Here is an 18,740-nt window from a genome sequence, read left to right as displayed (position 1 = left end):
CTCACATCCATACATGACCACTGGAAAAACCATAGTCTTGACTAGATGGACCTTTGTTGGCAAAGGGAGCCCAAATGTAAACTACTAGTTTACTAAAGAGAATCAGGAAAAGAGACAGTTATGAAGAATCCTCCTACAGGCAGAACAAATCTCAAAGACTTGCCTCAAAAACTAGCACTACTAAAATTCTGTTGGATCAGACTATAATACAATTTATGGTTCCCAGGCATTGTTGAAAAGAATAGAATAATCAGCGATCAATTAGGGGAGCCTTGACTTATTGGAAAAGACCCTGATGCTGGGAGGGATTGGGGGCAGGAGGAGAAGGGGATGACAGAGGATGAGATGGCTGGATGGCATCACCGACTCAATGGACATGAGTTTGAGTAAACTCCAGGAGTTGGTGATGGACAGGGAGGCCTGGCGTGCTGCAATTCATGGGGTGACAAAGAGTCGGACACGACTGAGTGACTGAACTGAACTGAACTGAAATGAGGCAGAGAGCCAACACAGAGAGCAGAGAGAGAGTCAAAGAGCCTTGCTAAAGCCACTGTTACAGTCCCAGGGTGACTGCACATGCTCAAGGCTGTGCCCTCTGAGGAGCAACATCGGAGGTTTCACACTACCGGGGAAGCAGACTTCACTACAACAGTCTACCCAGGTCAAGAGACAAATAAATATGCAAACACCAACCAAATTAAGCCCCAGAGTAGAGGAGGAGAATCGGCATCCAGAGTTGTTACAATATATTGCCTAAAATGTCCAGTTTTTGAAAGCCAGAAAGAGAGGAGGAAAGCAATGTAAAGAAAAGAGAAAGTATGATCCAAATACAAGAAAATGAAGCAGGCAATGGAAATTGCCTGTGAGATGGCCCAGATATTAGATGTAACAAATATTTCAAAGGAGCCATTTTAAATACATTTTAAAAAACTAAAGGAAATCAAGCATACAGTACAGAAGTAAAGGAGCTCTATATGGTGACACTGTCTCATCAAATAAAGAATGCCAATAAAGGAGTCGGTCTCAGTCTGTCGCTGTCTCTTCCCCTGGCCTCTCGCTGCAGCTGAATTGCCAAGATGTCGCTTTCTAACAAGCTGACTCTGGACAAGCTGGATGTGAAGGGGAAGCGGGTCGTCATGAGAGTAGACTTCAATGTTCCTATGAAGAACAACCAGATAACGAACAACCAGAGGATCAAGGCTGCTGTTCCAAGCATCAAATACTGCTTGGACAATGCAGCCAAGTCAGTTGTTCTTATGAGCCACCTGGGCCGGCCTGATGGTGTCCCCATGCCTGATAAGTACTCCTTGCAGCCAGTTGCTGTAGAACTCAAATCTCTGCTGGGCAAGGATGTTTTGTTCTTGAAGGACTGTGTGGGCCCAGAAGTGGAGAAGGCTTGTGCTGACCCAGCTGCCGGGTCTGTCATCCTGCTGCAGAACCTTCGTTTTCATGTGGAGGAAGAAGGGAAGGGAAAAGATGCTTCTGGGAACAAGGTTAAAGCTGAACCAACCAAAATAGAAGCCTTCCAAGCTTCACTTTCTAAGCTAGGGGATGTTTATGTCAACGATGCTTTTGGCACTGCTCACCGAGCCCACAGCTCCATGGTAGGAGTAAATCTGCCAAAGAAGGCTGGAGGTTTTTTGATGAAGAAGGAGCTGAACTACTTTGCCAAGGCCTTGGAGAGCCCCGAGCGACCCTTCCTGGCCATCCTGGGCAGAGCTAAAGTTGCAGACAAGATCCAGCTGATCAATAATATGCTGGACAAAGTCAATGAAATGATTATCGGTGGTGGAATGGCCTTTACCTTCCTTAAGGTGCTCAACAACATGGAGATTGGCACTTCTCTGTTTGATGAAGAGGGATCCAAGATTGTCAAAGACCTGATGTCCAAAGCTGACAAGAATGGCGTGAAGATTACTTTGCCTGTTGACTTTGTCACTGCTGATAAGTTTGATGAGAATGCCAAGACTGGCCAAGCCACTGTGGCCTCTGGCATACCTGCTGGCTGGATGGGCTTGGATTGTGGTCCTGAAAGCAGTAAGAAGTATGCTGAGGCTATTGCTCGGGCTAAGCAGATCGTGTGGAATGGACCTGTGGGTGTATTTGAATGGGAAGCTTTTGCCCGAGGAACCAAAGCCCTTATGGATGAGGTGGTGAAAGCCACTTCCAGGGGCTGCATCACCATCATAGGTGGTGGAGACACTGCTACTTGTTGCGCCAAATGGAACACGGAGGATAAAGTCAGTCATGTGAGCACTGGGGGTGGTGCCAGTTTAGAGCTCCTGGAAGGTAAAGTCCTTCCTGGAGTGGATGCTCTCAGCAGTGGTTAGTACTTTTCTGCCTTCTGGTTCCTGTGCATAGCCCCTAAGTCAACATAGCATTGTCTGCATCTCCACTTGGCATTAGCTAATGTCTTCCCCCTTGTCAATAATCAGCTAGTGGCCAAGAGATGTAGTGCCAGGAACCCTCAAACAGTTGCAGAACATCTCAGCTCATCTTTGCTGTACCTGGTAATTGCCTACATTCTTCAAGATCCCATTTGAGTTTCTTAGAGACTAAACCGTTGTGCATTCTAGAGTACATATATTTATATTATACCTGTTAAAGAAAGTGGGCTGTGTTAGCTTAGTTCTCTTTCTGAAGTAGCTTATTCTGATTAGCTTTGTCATTGTTTCACCACTCAGCATGGAAACAAGATGAAATTCCAATTATTGGTATGGAGGGAGATGAAGTTGGTGATATATTAAATAAATAAAAAGATCCATTGAAACTGGAAAAAAAAAAAAAGAATGTCAATAAAGAGATAGAAAATTTTTAAAAAGAACCAGATGAGAGTTTTGGAGTTGAAAAGTGCAATTAGCAAAGGGTACAAGAGTATATCTAAACTGGCAGAAGACATTTATGTGATTTGAAGAACCGAGTAAAAGAAAAGAAGAAAAGTGAACAGAATCTAAGAGAAAGGAGGAACATCATTGAGGACATAGAGCAGCAATAGAAAACTAATGTAAGGTGTACGGCAATAATAGTTGGAGCTACATAGGAGTAACATTTCATAGCTCACTGGAATCAAGTTAACATAAATCTGAAGTGCATTCTGATAAGATGTATATGGTAATAGAGAGGACATCACTAAAATATCAATAGCAGAGTAAGGAACTTCCTGGCGGCTCAGACAGTAGAGAATCTGCCTGCAATGGGGGAGACCCAGGTTCGACCCCTGAGTCAGGAAGATCCCTTGGAGGAGGGGATGGCTACCCACTCCAGAATTCTTGTCTGGAGAATTTCATGGACAGAGGAGACTGGTGGGCTATAGTCCCTGGGGTCTCAAAGAGTTGGACACCACTGAGTCAAGAGTTGGACAACACTTTCACTTTTTCCAGGGGAACTCCAAAAATCTGTCCTTCCACAAAAGCAACAAATAACCTGGTAAAACCTGTCAGAATCAACTTTTATTTTTAACTCCAGACCTTGATAAAAAGAATTTTTTTTTTTACAAGGGAAATGGTTAATGAAGAGAGAAGCTGCTGAATTTCAGTAAGAGAGTGCTGTGGTGTTTTAATTTACCCACTTCCCATCCCCTACTCCCCACCTCAATGCTGGCCATGAAGAAGGCAGCCCACATTCTGTTTGTGGGCACCAGTGAGAGCAATATGAACCTTATTCTCAAAGAATTGTGATTTTGTGTTTTGACCTATCTAGTTGTTCCTCGAAAGATCAGCTCAGGGGCTTGCATTTGTTTCTCTTGCTTTGGCGCTTCCCCAGGGCTGAAGTGGATTCCTGGGCACTGTTTGTTAAAAGCGTTTAAAGGCAAATGTATTAGCCATAGACACTTGGGGCAACAGTCAGGGCAATGCAAACAATACACAAATCAAAAAGCCTGGGAAGGAAGAGACTGTGGAAGGAGATACTTGGAGAAATAAAGTCTTTGGAAAACTCTCACATATGCCAAGGAATCTGGAAGGGCACACACATACCCAGGACGAGACACATGCCCAAAAGACCTGGGAGATCCAAAGCCTTCACCTCTGATTGACCTTTGAGCTTCAAGAAAGCATGAAGTGAAGTTTAAGACAGTTTAATCTGGCTAAGCACTGAAAGTTGCTGCCACACAGAGCCAATCTGCAAAGACTGAAAGAGGATTATTTCTTCTTTGGTCCAGAGCATTTATTGAAATATGTCAAACAAATAGCTAACAGGACAGAGATTTCAATGGCCACACACAACAAAACAGACTTTACAAAAATAGTTTATAAAAGTCACTAGGGAAACAACAAAAACCCACAACAAGCAGCAGCAAACCCTGAGGAGGGAGGCAAACCTGATTTCCAGAGTTGTCACATTACAATACACAAAATGTTCAGTTTCCAGCAAAAAACTTATGAGGCATGCAAAGAAACAAGAAAGCATGGCCCATTCTCAGGCAAAAAAAGAAATTAAGAGAAGCTTTCCCTGAGGAAGTCCAGACATTGGACTTGCTAAACAAAGACTACAAATCAACCGTCTTAAATATGCTCAAATAGTTAAAGGAAACCATAAACAAAAGACCTAAAGCAAACCCGGATAAAGATGCCTCACCAATTGAGAATGTCAGTATAGACAGAAATTAGAAAAAGTACCAAAATAAATTCTGAAGCTGAAGATTATAACTAAAATGAAAAATTCACTAGATAGGTTTAACGAGCGTTATGAACAAATCAGTAAACTTAAAGATAGGTCACTTACCCAGGATGAAACCTAGGAGACCTGTGAGAGACCTCCAATGCACCAACATACACATAATGGGAGCCCCAGAAAGGGAGCCAAGAGAAAAAGGGCAGGAAGAATATTTGAAGAAACAATAGCCAAAAACTTCCCAAATTTGACAAAACATCAATCTCCACAGCTAAGGATCTCCAAGTTGGATAAACTCAAAGAGATACATTCTGAGACACATTATAATCAAATTATCAAAAATCAAAGTCAAAAAGAAAATCTTAAAAGTAATAAGAGAGAAGCCACTCCACATTTACACAGGATCTTCAATGAGATTAACAGCTGATTTCTCATCAGAACTATGCAGGGATGAGAGAAACAGTGGGATGACATAGTTAAAGTGCTGAAAGAAAAATATTGTCAAGCAAGAATTCTATATCCAGCAAAACTATTCTTCAAAAATGAAGGAAAAAATCAAGATATTATCAGATAAACAAAAACTGAGGGAGTTTGCTGTTAGTAAGCCTGCCATTCAAGAAATGCTAAAGGAAGTCCTTCCAGTTAAAATAAAAGGGTACTAGACAATAACTTGCAAGCTGTAGTTCAAAGGGTCACAAAGAGTCAGACATGACTGAGCATACTTATACACAGACAATAACTCAAATCTGTATGAAAAATAAAGAACAGCAGTAAAGGAAACTACAAATTCTTGGTTTCTAAGTCCTCTTTTTTCCCAATATTACTTAATAGCCAATGCATAAAACAACAATTATCAACCTATGTTAATGGGCATGCAATGCATAAAGATATAATTCATGACAATGATATCATAAAAGGTGGGGGAGGCTGAGGTGTATAGGAGTGTAGTTTTTGTATATTGTTTAAATTAACTTGGTATTCATTCAAAATACATTTTTATACATTTAAGATAATAATTACAGGATTTCCCTAGTGGTCCAGTGGTTAAGAATCTGCCTGCCAACTAGAGGACGCAGGTTCGAGCCCAGCTCCAGGAAGATCCCACATACTAAGCCCATGTGCTGCAGTTACTGAAGCCTGCACCCTCTAGAGCCCGAGATCCACAAGAGAAGCCACCGCAATGAGAAGCTGCTACTAGAGAAAGCCTGAACACAGCACCAGAGACCCAGCACAGCAATAAATAAATACATAAATGAAAATTTAAAAGGTAATAATTATAATCCCCTGGGATCACCACTAAGAAAATGACTTAAAAATATAGTTAAGGAAATGAGAAAAGACTCAAAACAACACATTAGAAAAAGTCAATGAAATGCAAGAAAAAGCAGCACTGGGGAATTGCAGTGTAAAAAAAGATATGACATATAGAAAACAAAGAGCAAATGGCAGAAGTAAGCCCTTTCTTGTCAGCAATTACTTTAAATATAAATGAATTAAATTCTTCAATTAAAAGGCAGAGATTGGCAAAATAGACTTTAAAAAAAAAAACAAAACCATGATCCAACTATACACTGTCTATAAGAGACTCAATTTTGATCCAAATACTCAAAAATTGGTTAAAAATAAAAGGTTGGAAGAACAAATTCCATCCAAATAGTAAGCAAAAGAGATCTGAGCTAGCTATACTAATGTCAAACAAAACAGATTTTAAATAAAAAAATTTATAACAAAGAGGAACATTATACATTGGTGAAAGGACCAATCTACCAAAAAGATATAAAAATTATAAACACATATGCATCTAACAACAAAGTTCCAAAATATATGAAACAAAAACTGACAGAACTGAAGGGAGAAATAGCCAGTTCTACAATAACATTTGGAGGAGACTTCAACACTCCACTTTATTTTTTAATTGGACTATAATTGATGTACAATATTATATGAGTCACAAATGTACAATATAGTGATTCACAATTTTTTAGGAGTACCCTCCATTTATAGTTATTATAGATACACTCCATTTTCAATAATGGATAGGACAACTATCCAAAAAATCAATAAGAAAACAGAGGACTTGAACAACACTATAAACCTACTAGACCTAACAGATATAAACAGAGGACACTACCTCCCAGAATAGCAGAATATGAAGTCTTCTCAAATACAATGGAACTTTCTCCAGAATATCATGTTAGGCCACAAAATAAGTCTCAATAAACTTTTAAGGGTTGAAATCAAATGAAGTATCTTCTCCAGTCACAATGGAATAAAATTAGAAGTTAGTAATGGAACAAAACTTGGAAAGATTCACAAATGTATGTAAATTAAGCAACACACTCTTTAACAACCAATGGGTCAAAGGAGAAATTACCAAGGAAATAAGAAAATATCTTGAGAGAAATACAACATACCCAAAATTTATGGGATACAGCAAAAGCAGTACTCATCAGAAAATTTATAGCTGTAAACTTCTACATTAAAAAAATAAACAACTCAAATCAATAAAAACATACCTCAAGGAACTAGAAAAAGAACAAACTAAAACCAAAGCTGGCAGAAGAAAGAAAATAATATAGATTAAAGCAGAGATAAACAAAATAGAGAATAGAAAAACAATAGGGAGATTCAGTGGAACCAAAAGTTGGTTCTTTGAAGTTGACAAAATTTAACCAGATGGACCTAGATAAATGAGGGAAGACTCAAATTACTAAAATTAGAAACAAAAGTGGGGACATTACTGCTGACCTTAAAGAAATGAAAATAATTACAAGAGAATACAGTGAACAACTGTATACTAACAAATTAGATAACCTAGATGAAGTTTAAAAATTCCTGGTAACACACAAACCACCAAAATTAACCCAAATATTAATAAATTTAAACAGATCCCTGGTGGTTCCTGCAATGCAGGAAATGCAGGTTTGATCATTGAGTCAGGAAGATTCCCTGGAGAAAGAACTAGCAACCCACTCCACTATTCTTGCCTGGGAATCCCATGGACGGAAGGAGCCTGGTGGGCTCTAGTCCATTGGGTCACAAAAGAGACTGACACGACTTAATGACTAAACAACACCAAAAATAAAAAGTAAAGACACAAAATTAGTATTGAAAAACCCCCAGTAAAGAGGAGGCCAGGATCAGACTGCTTCACTGGTAAATTCTACCAATCATTTAAAGAATTAACACCAATCCTTGTCAAACTCTTCCAAAAAAATCCCACCATGACCATGTGAGATTTACTCCAAGAAGGCAAGGGTGGTTCAAAATACAAAAATCAATCAGTGTAATACAACAGGTTGGTTGGATGGCATCACCAACTCCATGGACATGAGTTTGAGCAAGCTCTAAGAGTTGGTGATGGACAGGGAAGCCTGGCATGCTGCAGTCCATGAGGTCGCAAAGAGTCAGACACGACTGAGCAACTGAACTGAACTGAACTGAATAGAGCAGGTTAACAGAATAGAGGAAAATAAAGCACATAATCATCTCAATTGATGCAAAAAAAATATTTGGCAGAACCCAACACCCTGCATGATCATTCAGTTCAGTTCAGTTGCCCAGTCGTGTCTGACTCTTTGAGACCCCATGGACCGCAGCACGTCAGGCCTCCCTGTCGATCACCAACTCCCAGAGCTTGCTCAAACTCATGCCCATCGAATCGGTGATGCCAATCAACCATCTCATCCTCTGTTATTCCCTGCATGATAAGAAACATCACCCTGCATAATAAAAACATCAATAAACTAGGAATAGTAGGGAACCCCCTCAACATGAGAAAAGGCATGATAAAAATGACAGCTAACATTATTCTCAGTGGCAAAAGACGGAAAGCTTTTCCTTTAAGATGAGGAAGCAGATAAGGAAGTTCACTTTTGCAACTGCTATTCAACATAATACTAGAATTCTAGTCAGAGCAATTAGGCATGAAAAAGCAATAGAAGCCATCTAACTGGAAAGGAAGAAAGGAAAACTTGAGGGGAAATGGGAAATGAGTGTTAATGAGTACGAGGTTTCTTTTGGGGCAATGAAAATGTTCAGAAGTCGATTGTGATGCTGTGACTACACCAAAACTCACAGAATTGTGTACTTAGAATGGGTGAATTATAACATAGGATTATACATTAATAAACCTATTATAAAGGCTTCTGTGATGGCTCAGCTGTAAAGAATCCACCTGCCAATGCAGGAGACACAGGAGACATGGGTGGAGAAGATCCCCTGGAGAAGGAAATGGCAACCCACTCCAGTATTCTTGCCTGGGAAATCCCATGGACGGAGGTGCCTGGTGGGCTACAGTCCATGGGGCTGCAAGGGTCAGACACAACTTACCAGTGAAACCACCACAAAACCTTGGTATAAAGGTATATTGGTATATTGGTATAAAGAAAAGCTAAGAGAATGACCTGACCCTAGACCTAATTTCTTTGAGTCATTCCCTGTCAAGCCCAGACTCCAGGTGATACTTGGTGACCACATGACCACCCACATTTTGCTGCTGCTCGGTCGCTGCAGCCATGTCCAACTCTGTGGGACGCCGTGGACGGCAGCCCACCAGGCTCCTCTGTCCCTGGGATTCTCCAGGCACCAGCTAATGAGGCCTCTAGGTCCTGCTCTGTGGCTTTTAGGTGTGGCATGGTGCAAAGTCGTGGGAGGCCACTGAGTTAGTTGAGTTCCCAAGATGAAAGGAAATGAGTCTCCCTGGTGAGAGATGATGCGCTCTCCCTCAGCATACTAACTCCCTTGCACGGTCAGCCAGCCCATGGGCACTTTCCATTCTGCCCTCACAGGTGGCTTCTGCCAGAGGGGCCCTGGGTGACTCAACAAGAAAGGCCCAGAGACATCCAGGGTGCTACCTAAAGCTAGTGTAAGCAGAAAGAGCCTACTATCTGCATTAGATGGGTCTGGGTTCAAGTCCCAGCTGCTCCAGTTTCTAACTGTGCCATCTCCGAACCTCCCATTTTCAACCCATTAATGGGGTTCTTTCCATCTCTCCAGGCCCTTGTGAAAGAACATCATGAACTTATGGGAAAGGAACATCCACATGAGAAGGTGTGAGCTTGCTACCCTAGAAAAGCCTCAGGAATTGTATTTCTGCCAATGAGGGATTCACTTCAACACAGACCCAATGTGGAAATTATTCTCCAGCCAAAGAAGCAGAGCTCAAACCCTCTCTGCTGCCTCCTCAATTTCTGGATAAAGCCAACAGGCCGATGCCTGAGAACATTACGTCCTCAGACGACAGACAGAAACCTGCAGGACCCCACACACAAGGAGACGCTGGTTCCTGCTAATGAGGAACAAGCAGCAGGCCTTCTCAGGCACCTACACAGGAGCTGTGAGACGAAGTCTGAGAACTCACAGCGAGCTGCGTGCACAGCCATAGACCTAGAAATGTTCTGGGGATGGGGAACTGGCCCTGACACCTCCCCCCACACACACCCAGGAAAGCAGGCATCATGCTCAGGTCACATTGGAAAACAGTCTGGTACATTTCTCAAAACGATAAACACACACTTACCATATGACCCAGCAATTCCTCTAGGTTTGTTCCCAAGAGTAATGAAAATATACATCAACACAGAAACTCACAGAGAAGACAGCCCCGGAGGAGGTATTGTATGCAGAAGAGGCTCCTAGGGCCCTGGGCACAGGGCCTGGACCCGAGACTCAGTTCCCGCCCAGTTCCTGGCCATCCTCCCCAGGTCACCTTGTCATCCCTAGTTAACTGAGGTGAACAGCCCCTCCGAGTGCTGTTTAAGAGAAGGCAGGGCTCATAAAAGAGGCGCACAGGCCCAATTTAGGCTACACATATGTTTTGAAAGGCCTATATCATATTTTTCAATGCAGAAATTTCTTGCAGAATTACAAATTTCTGACTTCTCTTAGAAAGCCAAAAAATCTGACAACACTGACCTTGCATCCTTGTAACAGGGACAATCATTAGAACAGAGGTTTTCTGGTTCATTGATTTCTGATCTTATCTTGTATTATCTGTCCGCTTCCACTTCCTTTGAGTAATTTTTGCTTTTTTCTAACTTCTTACATTGGAAATGTATTTCTAATCTACAGTCTTGTTTTTTCCCCTCATATAAATCACCATCCAAGTTTTGACATTTAGTGCTTTTATTATCATGCAGCTTTAAGCATCCTTGAAGTTTCATTTTAAGTCCTTCTTTGATCAATGAATTACTTAAATGTTTTTTATTTCCAAATAATGGGGATTTTTATTTGGGCAGTTATTAATTTCTAGCTTAAAGGCACGATGGTTAGGAAGCAGGATCTGCGTCATAAATATTCTTTTAATTTTCATGAGACTTGCACTTAACTGATCACTTTTTTTATGAGAGTTATACATGTGCTAGAGACAAATGAGGGACCTCTACTCATCAGATGCAAAATCTATCTACTTCCATTAAATCAAGCTCATTATTTGTGTTATTCAGAACTTTCTTGTCTTTGCTGATTTTCTGTCTACTTAATCCAATACTAACTGGGAAAAAAATGGCTGAAATCTCCTGAAATGATGATGGATTTGTCAATTCCTCTATTTCTAACAAAGTTATGACAAATATATTGAGACTGTTTTATTGAATGAGTGAACCTTTAAAACTGTTCTGTCATCTGGGGAAATGAACCCTTCCTCATTAGATGGTGACCCATCTCTCCTGGAAATTGCCTCGAGCCCGCGGAGTCTGACATAGATGTGACAGCCTGCCTTTGGTTGCCTGGCGTCTGTTTCCACTCTTCTCCTTTCAACCTTTTCCTGCTCTGGTGACAGCACAGTTTAGGTTTGGGGTTTGGTTTGGTTTCGTTTCATTAATGTAACAACATCTGTCTGTGAACAGGTGACTTTAATCCATTTACAATTACTCCGATAACTGACCAATTTGGGCTTGTTTCTCCCAGATTCCTCTGTGATTCTGCTTCATTGTTCTGGCTTCCCTGTCCTCTTTTCTAATTCTTCTTTAAAAACACGTCTCCTTTTCCTCCAACACACCCTCTCCTAGATATGCTGGCCGGCCGGGCCCTGACAGGCAGTCCACAGACACGTGCGCACACACAGACACACACGACCACTCCAGCTCCAGACCTGAAGAGCAGCACCAGGATGGTCCCCATGGCAGGCTCTCCTGGTTTTGGTATTTCCTCTTTGGGAATGGGGTTATTGTGGGGGTTGGAGGCGCTATTTCTCAGATTCCACATTTCCCAGTTTACAGCTTGTCCAGAGCTGATCCATGCCCGCGCAAGCAGGTCATCTTGGGAGGAACCTCAGTGCCACTTCAGAGTCAACACAGGAGTGGCAAGGAAGCCACTGCTTCAGTGGAAACGTGCTGGAGTTTTGCACCGTAGCACGGTCGCCACTGCTCCCTACTGCAGTGTTGTGCCTCTGGGCTTCACAAAAGCACACTGCTGCCTATTTCAGGCCCGAGAGATGCAGGCAGGCTGTGAACCCATACCCAGAGCACCTTCCTTCTGCACTGAGCGATATTCTGTGGCTCTAATATTTTGTGGTAGCAGCAGCAGCAGTGTTTTACATTCATGTCACCGGGCACCTTATACTCCCATAAAGAGGGGCTCCGGAACGCCACACCCTCCCTGGGAACTAGCCTGAAAAACATATGTGACAGAGCCTTATACTAAAGCTTTCATGAAGAAATAAAGTTCTTTCATGCCTGTTTCTGGAGAGGACCTAGAGTCAGTGGAGAAGAGGTTATAGTCATAGGCAAGTCAGAACAAAGAGCCAGGAGGCTGGTCCACAGGCCCTGCCAGGAGACTGAAGAGTGGTCAGTGTTGCAGCCACAGCCTCCAGAAGACACACCATGGCCAAGTACCCGGGAGAGCCAGGGCACAGGGAGGGGCCGCAGAGACCTACGAGGGGCAAGATCGGGTCGGCATGGCGCAGAACAAACCACGGGCTTGCATGCCAGATTCTTTTAAAAGACCAGCAGCAAAGCCAGACCCAAAAGGCCACAAATTGTGTGTGTCCAGAATAGGTAGATCCATAGAGACAGGAAGTCAATTAACACTTGCTAGGGGCTGAGGGAGGGTGCATGGGGAGTGACTGCTAGTGGGTACAGGGCTTCCATGTGGGGGATGAGAAGGTTCTGGAACTAAATGATAATGATGGTTGCACAACAATAAGAATATTCTAAAAAGCAGTGGATTATATACATTTTTTGGTTTCCCAGGTGGTGCTTGTGGTAAGGAACCCACCTGCCAATGCTGGAGATGTAAGAGATGCAGGTTCGATCCCTGGGTCAGGAAGATCCCCTGGGGGAGGGCATGGAAACCCACTCCATTGCACTTGCCTAGAGAATCCCATGGATAGAGGAGCCCAGTGGGCTACAGTCCATAGGGCTGCAAGGAGTCAGACATGACTGAAGCAACTTGGCATGCACATACACACATATACACTTTAAAATAAAGTGGTGAATTTTATGTCACGAAAAATAAATTGTTAAACAAAAGTGCTAGTCATTCAGTTGTGTCCAACTCTTTGCAACTCCATGGTCTGTGGCACATCAGGCTCCTCTGTCCGTGGGATTCTCCAGGCAAGCATACTGGGGTGGGGTGCCATTCCCTTCTCCAGAGGATCTTCCCGACCCAGGGATGGAACCTGGGTCTCCTGCATTGCAGGCAGATTCTTTACTGCCTAAGCCACCAGGGAAGCCCACAAAAATATAAAGACCAGCAGAAATTCAAATGCCAATAGGATTATGCCCAGGGGAGACATAAATGAGTGAGAGCCGTGGGAAGGTTGCAGATCAAGCCCTCTCTAAGCCAGAGAAATATATTTTGGCTTTAAAAAAAAATAGACAACAGGGCACAATGATGAAGGATCCGAAGCCCCAGACTCTTGGCCCAGGGAGTCAGTGGAAATACTGGGGACTGGGAAAGGAGCACACATTCCACCCCCCAGGGCCCCTTAGCACCCATCCATTGGAGCCACAGGGAAAGCAGTACAGGCCCAGGGTGGCCAGGGGTCCTGATCTCTCACAGAAAGCTGGAAATCCATGTGTACGTAAGTCCTCTTAAACATGAGTTCAGTCTGTTCAGTTTACTGTGTAACACTGTGACAAACATACCCCAGTGTCCCACAAGAAGACCTCTGGCTGGCAGTTCTCATCTTCCACTCAGTGTATGAGGTCTGGGGTGTACAAGGGAGGCTCCAATGAGAGGGTCTACCATGCTTCAGGACTACCCAGCGCCACCTTCCCCTGGATGCCTGTCCTGGTGCAGCTGCAGAGCTGACGACCCCCCCAACTGCCCCAGGGCCTCAGTGACCCCCTACCTCAGGACCCATGGCCTCACACTGTGCCTGCACCCCCTCACCTGACTGGATGAAGCAAGAGAGCGAATTGGTTTGGAACAAGACTTCCCCACCCAGGGCCCACCTGAAATGTAGCAACCATCTGCCGAAGAAATGTAGTGTGGGCAACAGCCTGTGACAGACAGCCTGACTGTCTCATGGCCACAGCTGGGGTGGGGCTTTCCCTTCTGGTCAAGGCAACGCTTCATCACTCAGCGTTGGGTCCACACTGGACCCAACAAGTCTGATGTTGTGAAGAACAAGTTCTTCACAAGTCTGATGGGGACTAACCCTCCCAACAACCCTACCTGCTGGAAATCCCCTACCTCCATTTTTCTGATGAGGAAACAGAGGTACAGAGGTGGAAGGAGAAGCCAGGATTTAAACCAGGGAGCAAGACCTCAGAGTCTGTGCTTTGAGCTAGCACACCCTGTCCCTCCTTGTCCCTGGAGCCGGAGCACAGCCACTTGGCCTTAGAGCCTGGCGACCGCACTCTGACGAGCTTCCTGGAGCTCACCCCACCAGGGCAACATCAGTGCTCGTGCCCTGGGCCTCTACAGTGTTAGCAGCACTTGGCTAGGTTCATCCTCTTGTCTGCCTCTCCCTTCAACCAGGACTCCTCAGAAGCAAAGGCCAGTCTGTGCATATGCAACACCCAGCACAGGGCTGGCACAGGGGTGCTTGAAAACACTTGTTGAATGGATGGACGGTTGGATAAATGGATAGATGAGTGAGTGAATAAACTAATGAGTGACTTAATGAGTAAATGAATGAGTGAATGAATGGGTGAGTGAGCGAGTGAATGAACAAATGAGTGAATGGACTCTGACACTGGAAAGTGAAGTCTTTGTGCCCGTGACAATTGAATCAGGCAACACAGTCAGGGACAGGAACGGTGGCAGTGTGATTTCTAGGCATTTTGGGGGTAGAACTGGTCAGGCTTGTTCACAGATCAGCTCCAGATGGTGAGGGAGATGCTGAAGATAATAGCCCAGGACACTTTCTTTCAAGATCAGCAATGCCAAGGCAGCCACTGAAGCAGCACAGAAAAAGGTGCCCGCCCATCAGGGAGGGGAGCTTCGAACTTGAACTCCACTGGTATGCACTCAGTTCAGGCCAGGCCTGCAGGGCTCCCTATCCCTCAATGTGGAAACCACAGTAACTCAAAGCAACGAGGCAAGTCAACACCAGAGCCCGAGGAGGGAGCAGAGAACTGCTCAGAGGCTCAGAGCTGGGGCTTGGATTTGGGTCTGGGGGTGTCTGACTCAAGACTGGGACATCACAGCCTCCAGGAGGGCATCTGGGGTGTGGGTCTGAAGCTGGGGACAGGGGACGGGGCTGGGGCAGCTGATGAGGCCTCTGGGTCTGAGTGGGTGGATTTAGATCCACCTTCTCTACCACCTTCCCTCCATCCATCCATCAGTGCGGTCAGACCCTTCCCACCATTCAGCCTTGGAGTCCTCCTACTACTATTTCCTCTCCTGAGAGCCAACCAGGTCCTAATTCAGAGCAGGTCAGCATACCTCTGAGGCGGGACCAGCCCCCAAAGCAGCGGGCCCTGGGCTCACTGTGCCTCCTCTCGGCAGGTGGGAAAACTGCTGTGCTCCCGTGGGATTGGCCCTCAGCTGCTGCGGGAGCCACACACGACAGACACTAATAACATAAGGCCAGTCTCCCTGTCTCCTGCTAGCAGCATCCAGAGGGACCAGGTGACTCTGCAGAAGCTGGCGCGGGGCCAGGCTGCCAGGGCCAGCAACACGTGGGCACATTCACCCTCCACCTACCAGGCTACCTGCCCCACCCAGCCCCTTTGCACAGAAACTGCCAGGCCAGTCTGGCAGGCCTGGGGGTGGCTTACATCCCCACACGTGAGCTGTGGCAAGTCACCCCATCAGCTCTCCATCACTCCCCCTCACAGTGTCCCCCACTGACGGCCTGTGCCCACCCAGGGTGAGTGCGCTCTGAGGCTGTCCTTCCTGCAGAAGGCCTGGAGGGTCTTGTTCTGGCCTCAGAGCACTGCAGCCCCGGGTCCCCTTCAGGAGGGAGCACAGGTGCCTCTCACGCAGGCCAAGGGCCCAGCAGCCAGCTTAGCCCTTTGTCCCAGCTTATTTAGTCCTGTGACCCCTCACTTGGGTCTTGGCTGCCCAAAGGGAAAAGGACTTGGGAAACCCCTCCGGGTCCCAAGGTTCATTCCAGGAAGATGTAAACGAGTCTGTGTTGTGCATGCATATGCACGTGTACATGTGTGCACCACATGTATGTTCACATGGACACATCTGTGTATTATATGTGGGTGAGAGAGAGAGAGAGAGAGAGATAGCTTGTGAGTGTGTAACTACCCACCAGAGGCCGTCTTTCTCCCAGAGTCTCTCTCCATCACCAACCAGAGCAGGCAGGGCCAAAGGAGTCAGGGGGCCAGACAGGAAACTGCGGGGTAGAAGAGGTCTGGCACATCCCTGCAAACATCGCCTTTAGGAACAGGCCCCGGGTACTGGGCCTTCTGATCTTTCTGAGAAACTGAAAATTAAGATCTTAATGTGAAACCTCTTGACTTTTAACTGTTCACTTTCAGTGTTTGAAGACATTGTGTAAATCAAATAAAACATGTGAGGAGAGGGGTACAGCCTGTAAGCTACAAGACGGGGACACTGAGGCTGAGCCAGGGCAGGGGTCAACAAGCCAGGGCCGTGCTGAGCCCCTTGGCTCCCCGACCCTCTCTGGGCCTCCTCAGCCCTTGGGGAGCACCCACATGTTCCAGGAACTGAAGGACACAAAGAAGGGGGCACTGGGGCCCTGGCCGCGGCCAGCTCTGTCACCAAGGGCCCAAGCTGAGTTTTCTGAGATTGCCCCGGGTGTGAAGACCTTCCGTCCTCATCAGTCCAAGGTCCCAGGACAAAGACAAGCCCTGTTTGTCCTACTGGTGAGTTTGCCAAGAATGTAAGTAGCTTCTGGGACACAGCCCAGAACAGAGGAGCTCAGTCACTTGACCAGAGTCCTATTGCACCTTCAGCTGATCTTTGCTCCCCAAGCCGCAGGGACCGTGGGAAGGATGAGCATGCTGGGAAAGTGGAGCACAGGCCACTGGGACTCAGCACACAGCCGCAGTGAGCAGAGGTCTACCCCCTCAGCCCCCAGGCCTGGCCAGTGCAGATGGCGGCCCTAGTGCTTGCGGCAGAGGCCCGTCTCCAGGGGTCTGCGGACTGATCCCAACCAAGTGCCCTTCCCTCCCCACCCCCCACCCCCCAGACTGTCTGGAGGCCTGGATGGAGCCTTCCCAGCCACACAGCCTCCCCACTAATGCTCTGCAGATGGGCTTCTCCACTGGCCTCCAAGAAAAATACAACCACGATGACAGCGAATCTCACAGAAACGGAACCGCTGGAAAGGTCTCTCACGATATTCTTGAAAGGAAAGTAAAAATTCCTCTTCAGTGCATTTCAGCTCCGCAACATCACGAGCCACACGGAGAGCTTCGCCCGGCTGCTGCCAGGTTCCCAGGGGCTGGGGTCCCCGACACTGAAGCCATCCTAGGACCCTCGAGCCTCCGCTGCTGCTGCCAGGGGCCTGCGTGGTTCACATGCAGCTTTTGAAAATTTTGAATTAGCTTGCCAACATTTTAAAATGAAAAGGTTTTACATAAAATCGCAATTTCCGGCTACTCATGAGAAACCAGAGGCCCTCCTGAGACTTCACATTGGCCTGCACCCTAGCAACGCTGGCATCAGAGACCCCAGCAGAAATACATGCTTTCTACAGACATCTGACCCCAGGCTCTGCGCAAGGTGGTAGGGTGGTGAACCCCTGTCCTTGGGGTCCTGGCTGGTCTGGGGTCTGTGTCACTGCCCACCCAGCACGCCCCTCCTGAGCCTGGTCACTGGGCCCACGGTGCCCGCACTCCAGCCTGTGGCTGCCCACAACTGAGGCTCTATAGGTTGGTGGGTGAGAATGAGCACGCCCTTGTCCCTAACCAGAGCCCTCGGCTCATGACCTGATCTGTACTGAACGTCAGCCAACTTGATCCCCTAGAGACCACTCCCCACAGGCCACTAGAGGTCTGTGCCTGGAGGCTCTGTGGATCCCAGAACAGCCCTTGGTCCCTCATCCTACTGGACATCAGCAGACTGGCCTGGTGCTTCAGCTCCTTGTTCTCCCAGCTCCATCACCTGCCAAAGCCTACTTGTCCCCATACACCTGGCCAGCCCTGCCTCTGGCCCATGAACTGTCAAAGCACTGAGAATAAAGAATAAATCTGGCCCCAGGACACACCCACAGAGGGAGGCAGTTGGGCAAAGAAACCCCCTCACCAACTTAGCATGTCTCTTCAGCCAGGATCCACAGATGGCATTTTTCACTTGTCCCAAAGGTGAGTTCAGAGAGATCTGGATATAAGCCTTAAAAAATTAAAAAAAAGTCCAAACATACAAAGACCTTCCCAGGCCTGCACCTCAGCAAAGATGATTCTGGTAAGTGTCAACCTGGGTCTGCAGGCAGAGTTAGGGAAGAGACAGAAGCGAGAGGGCCCAGCTGGGAGCTGTGATTCTGCTCCTCCCTGACCCTGGGAGGATGCTGCCAGCCTGGATGGGAATGTGGTTCCGCCCAGTGGGCAGCAGCCCCCTCTGATCACCATGGGGACTACCTTGAGGCTTTTGTATCGTGCTAGAGAAAATGCTTCAGAGTCCCTTGGATTGCAAGGAGATTAAACTAGTCAGTCCTAAAAGAAATCAACCCTGAATATTCACTGGAAAGACTGATGCTGAAGCTGAAGCTCCAATACTTTGGCTACCTGACGTGAAGAACTGACTCATTGGAAAAGATT

The 18,740-nt window shown here is 46.1% G+C and overlaps 2 protein-coding genes across 2 annotated transcripts in view; one reads left to right on the top strand and one right to left on the bottom strand.

Annotated features, from left to right (window-relative positions):
* The window catches only part of ADAMTS2 (ADAM metallopeptidase with thrombospondin type 1 motif 2), a 249,940-nt gene that overhangs the window by 135,072 nt on the left and 96,128 nt on the right, over nucleotides 1–18,740 (bottom strand). The window lies entirely within an intron of this gene.
* LOC122440594 (phosphoglycerate kinase 1-like) lies at nucleotides 1,020–2,722 on the top strand. The gene has a single exon (XM_043467037.1). The coding sequence runs from the start codon at nucleotides 1,077–1,079 to the stop codon at nucleotides 2,328–2,330; it is 1,254 nt and encodes a 417-aa protein (XP_043322972.1). The 5' UTR covers nucleotides 1,020–1,076; the 3' UTR covers nucleotides 2,331–2,722.

The sequence above is a fragment of the Cervus canadensis genome, chromosome 4, assembly GCF_019320065.1.
Source record: "Cervus canadensis isolate Bull #8, Minnesota chromosome 4, ASM1932006v1, whole genome shotgun sequence".
NCBI classification, from domain to species: Eukaryota; Metazoa; Chordata; class Mammalia; order Artiodactyla; family Cervidae; genus Cervus; species Cervus canadensis.
Note: the sequence above shows the minus strand (reverse complement) of the source record. Positions and strands in the feature narration are given on the sequence as shown.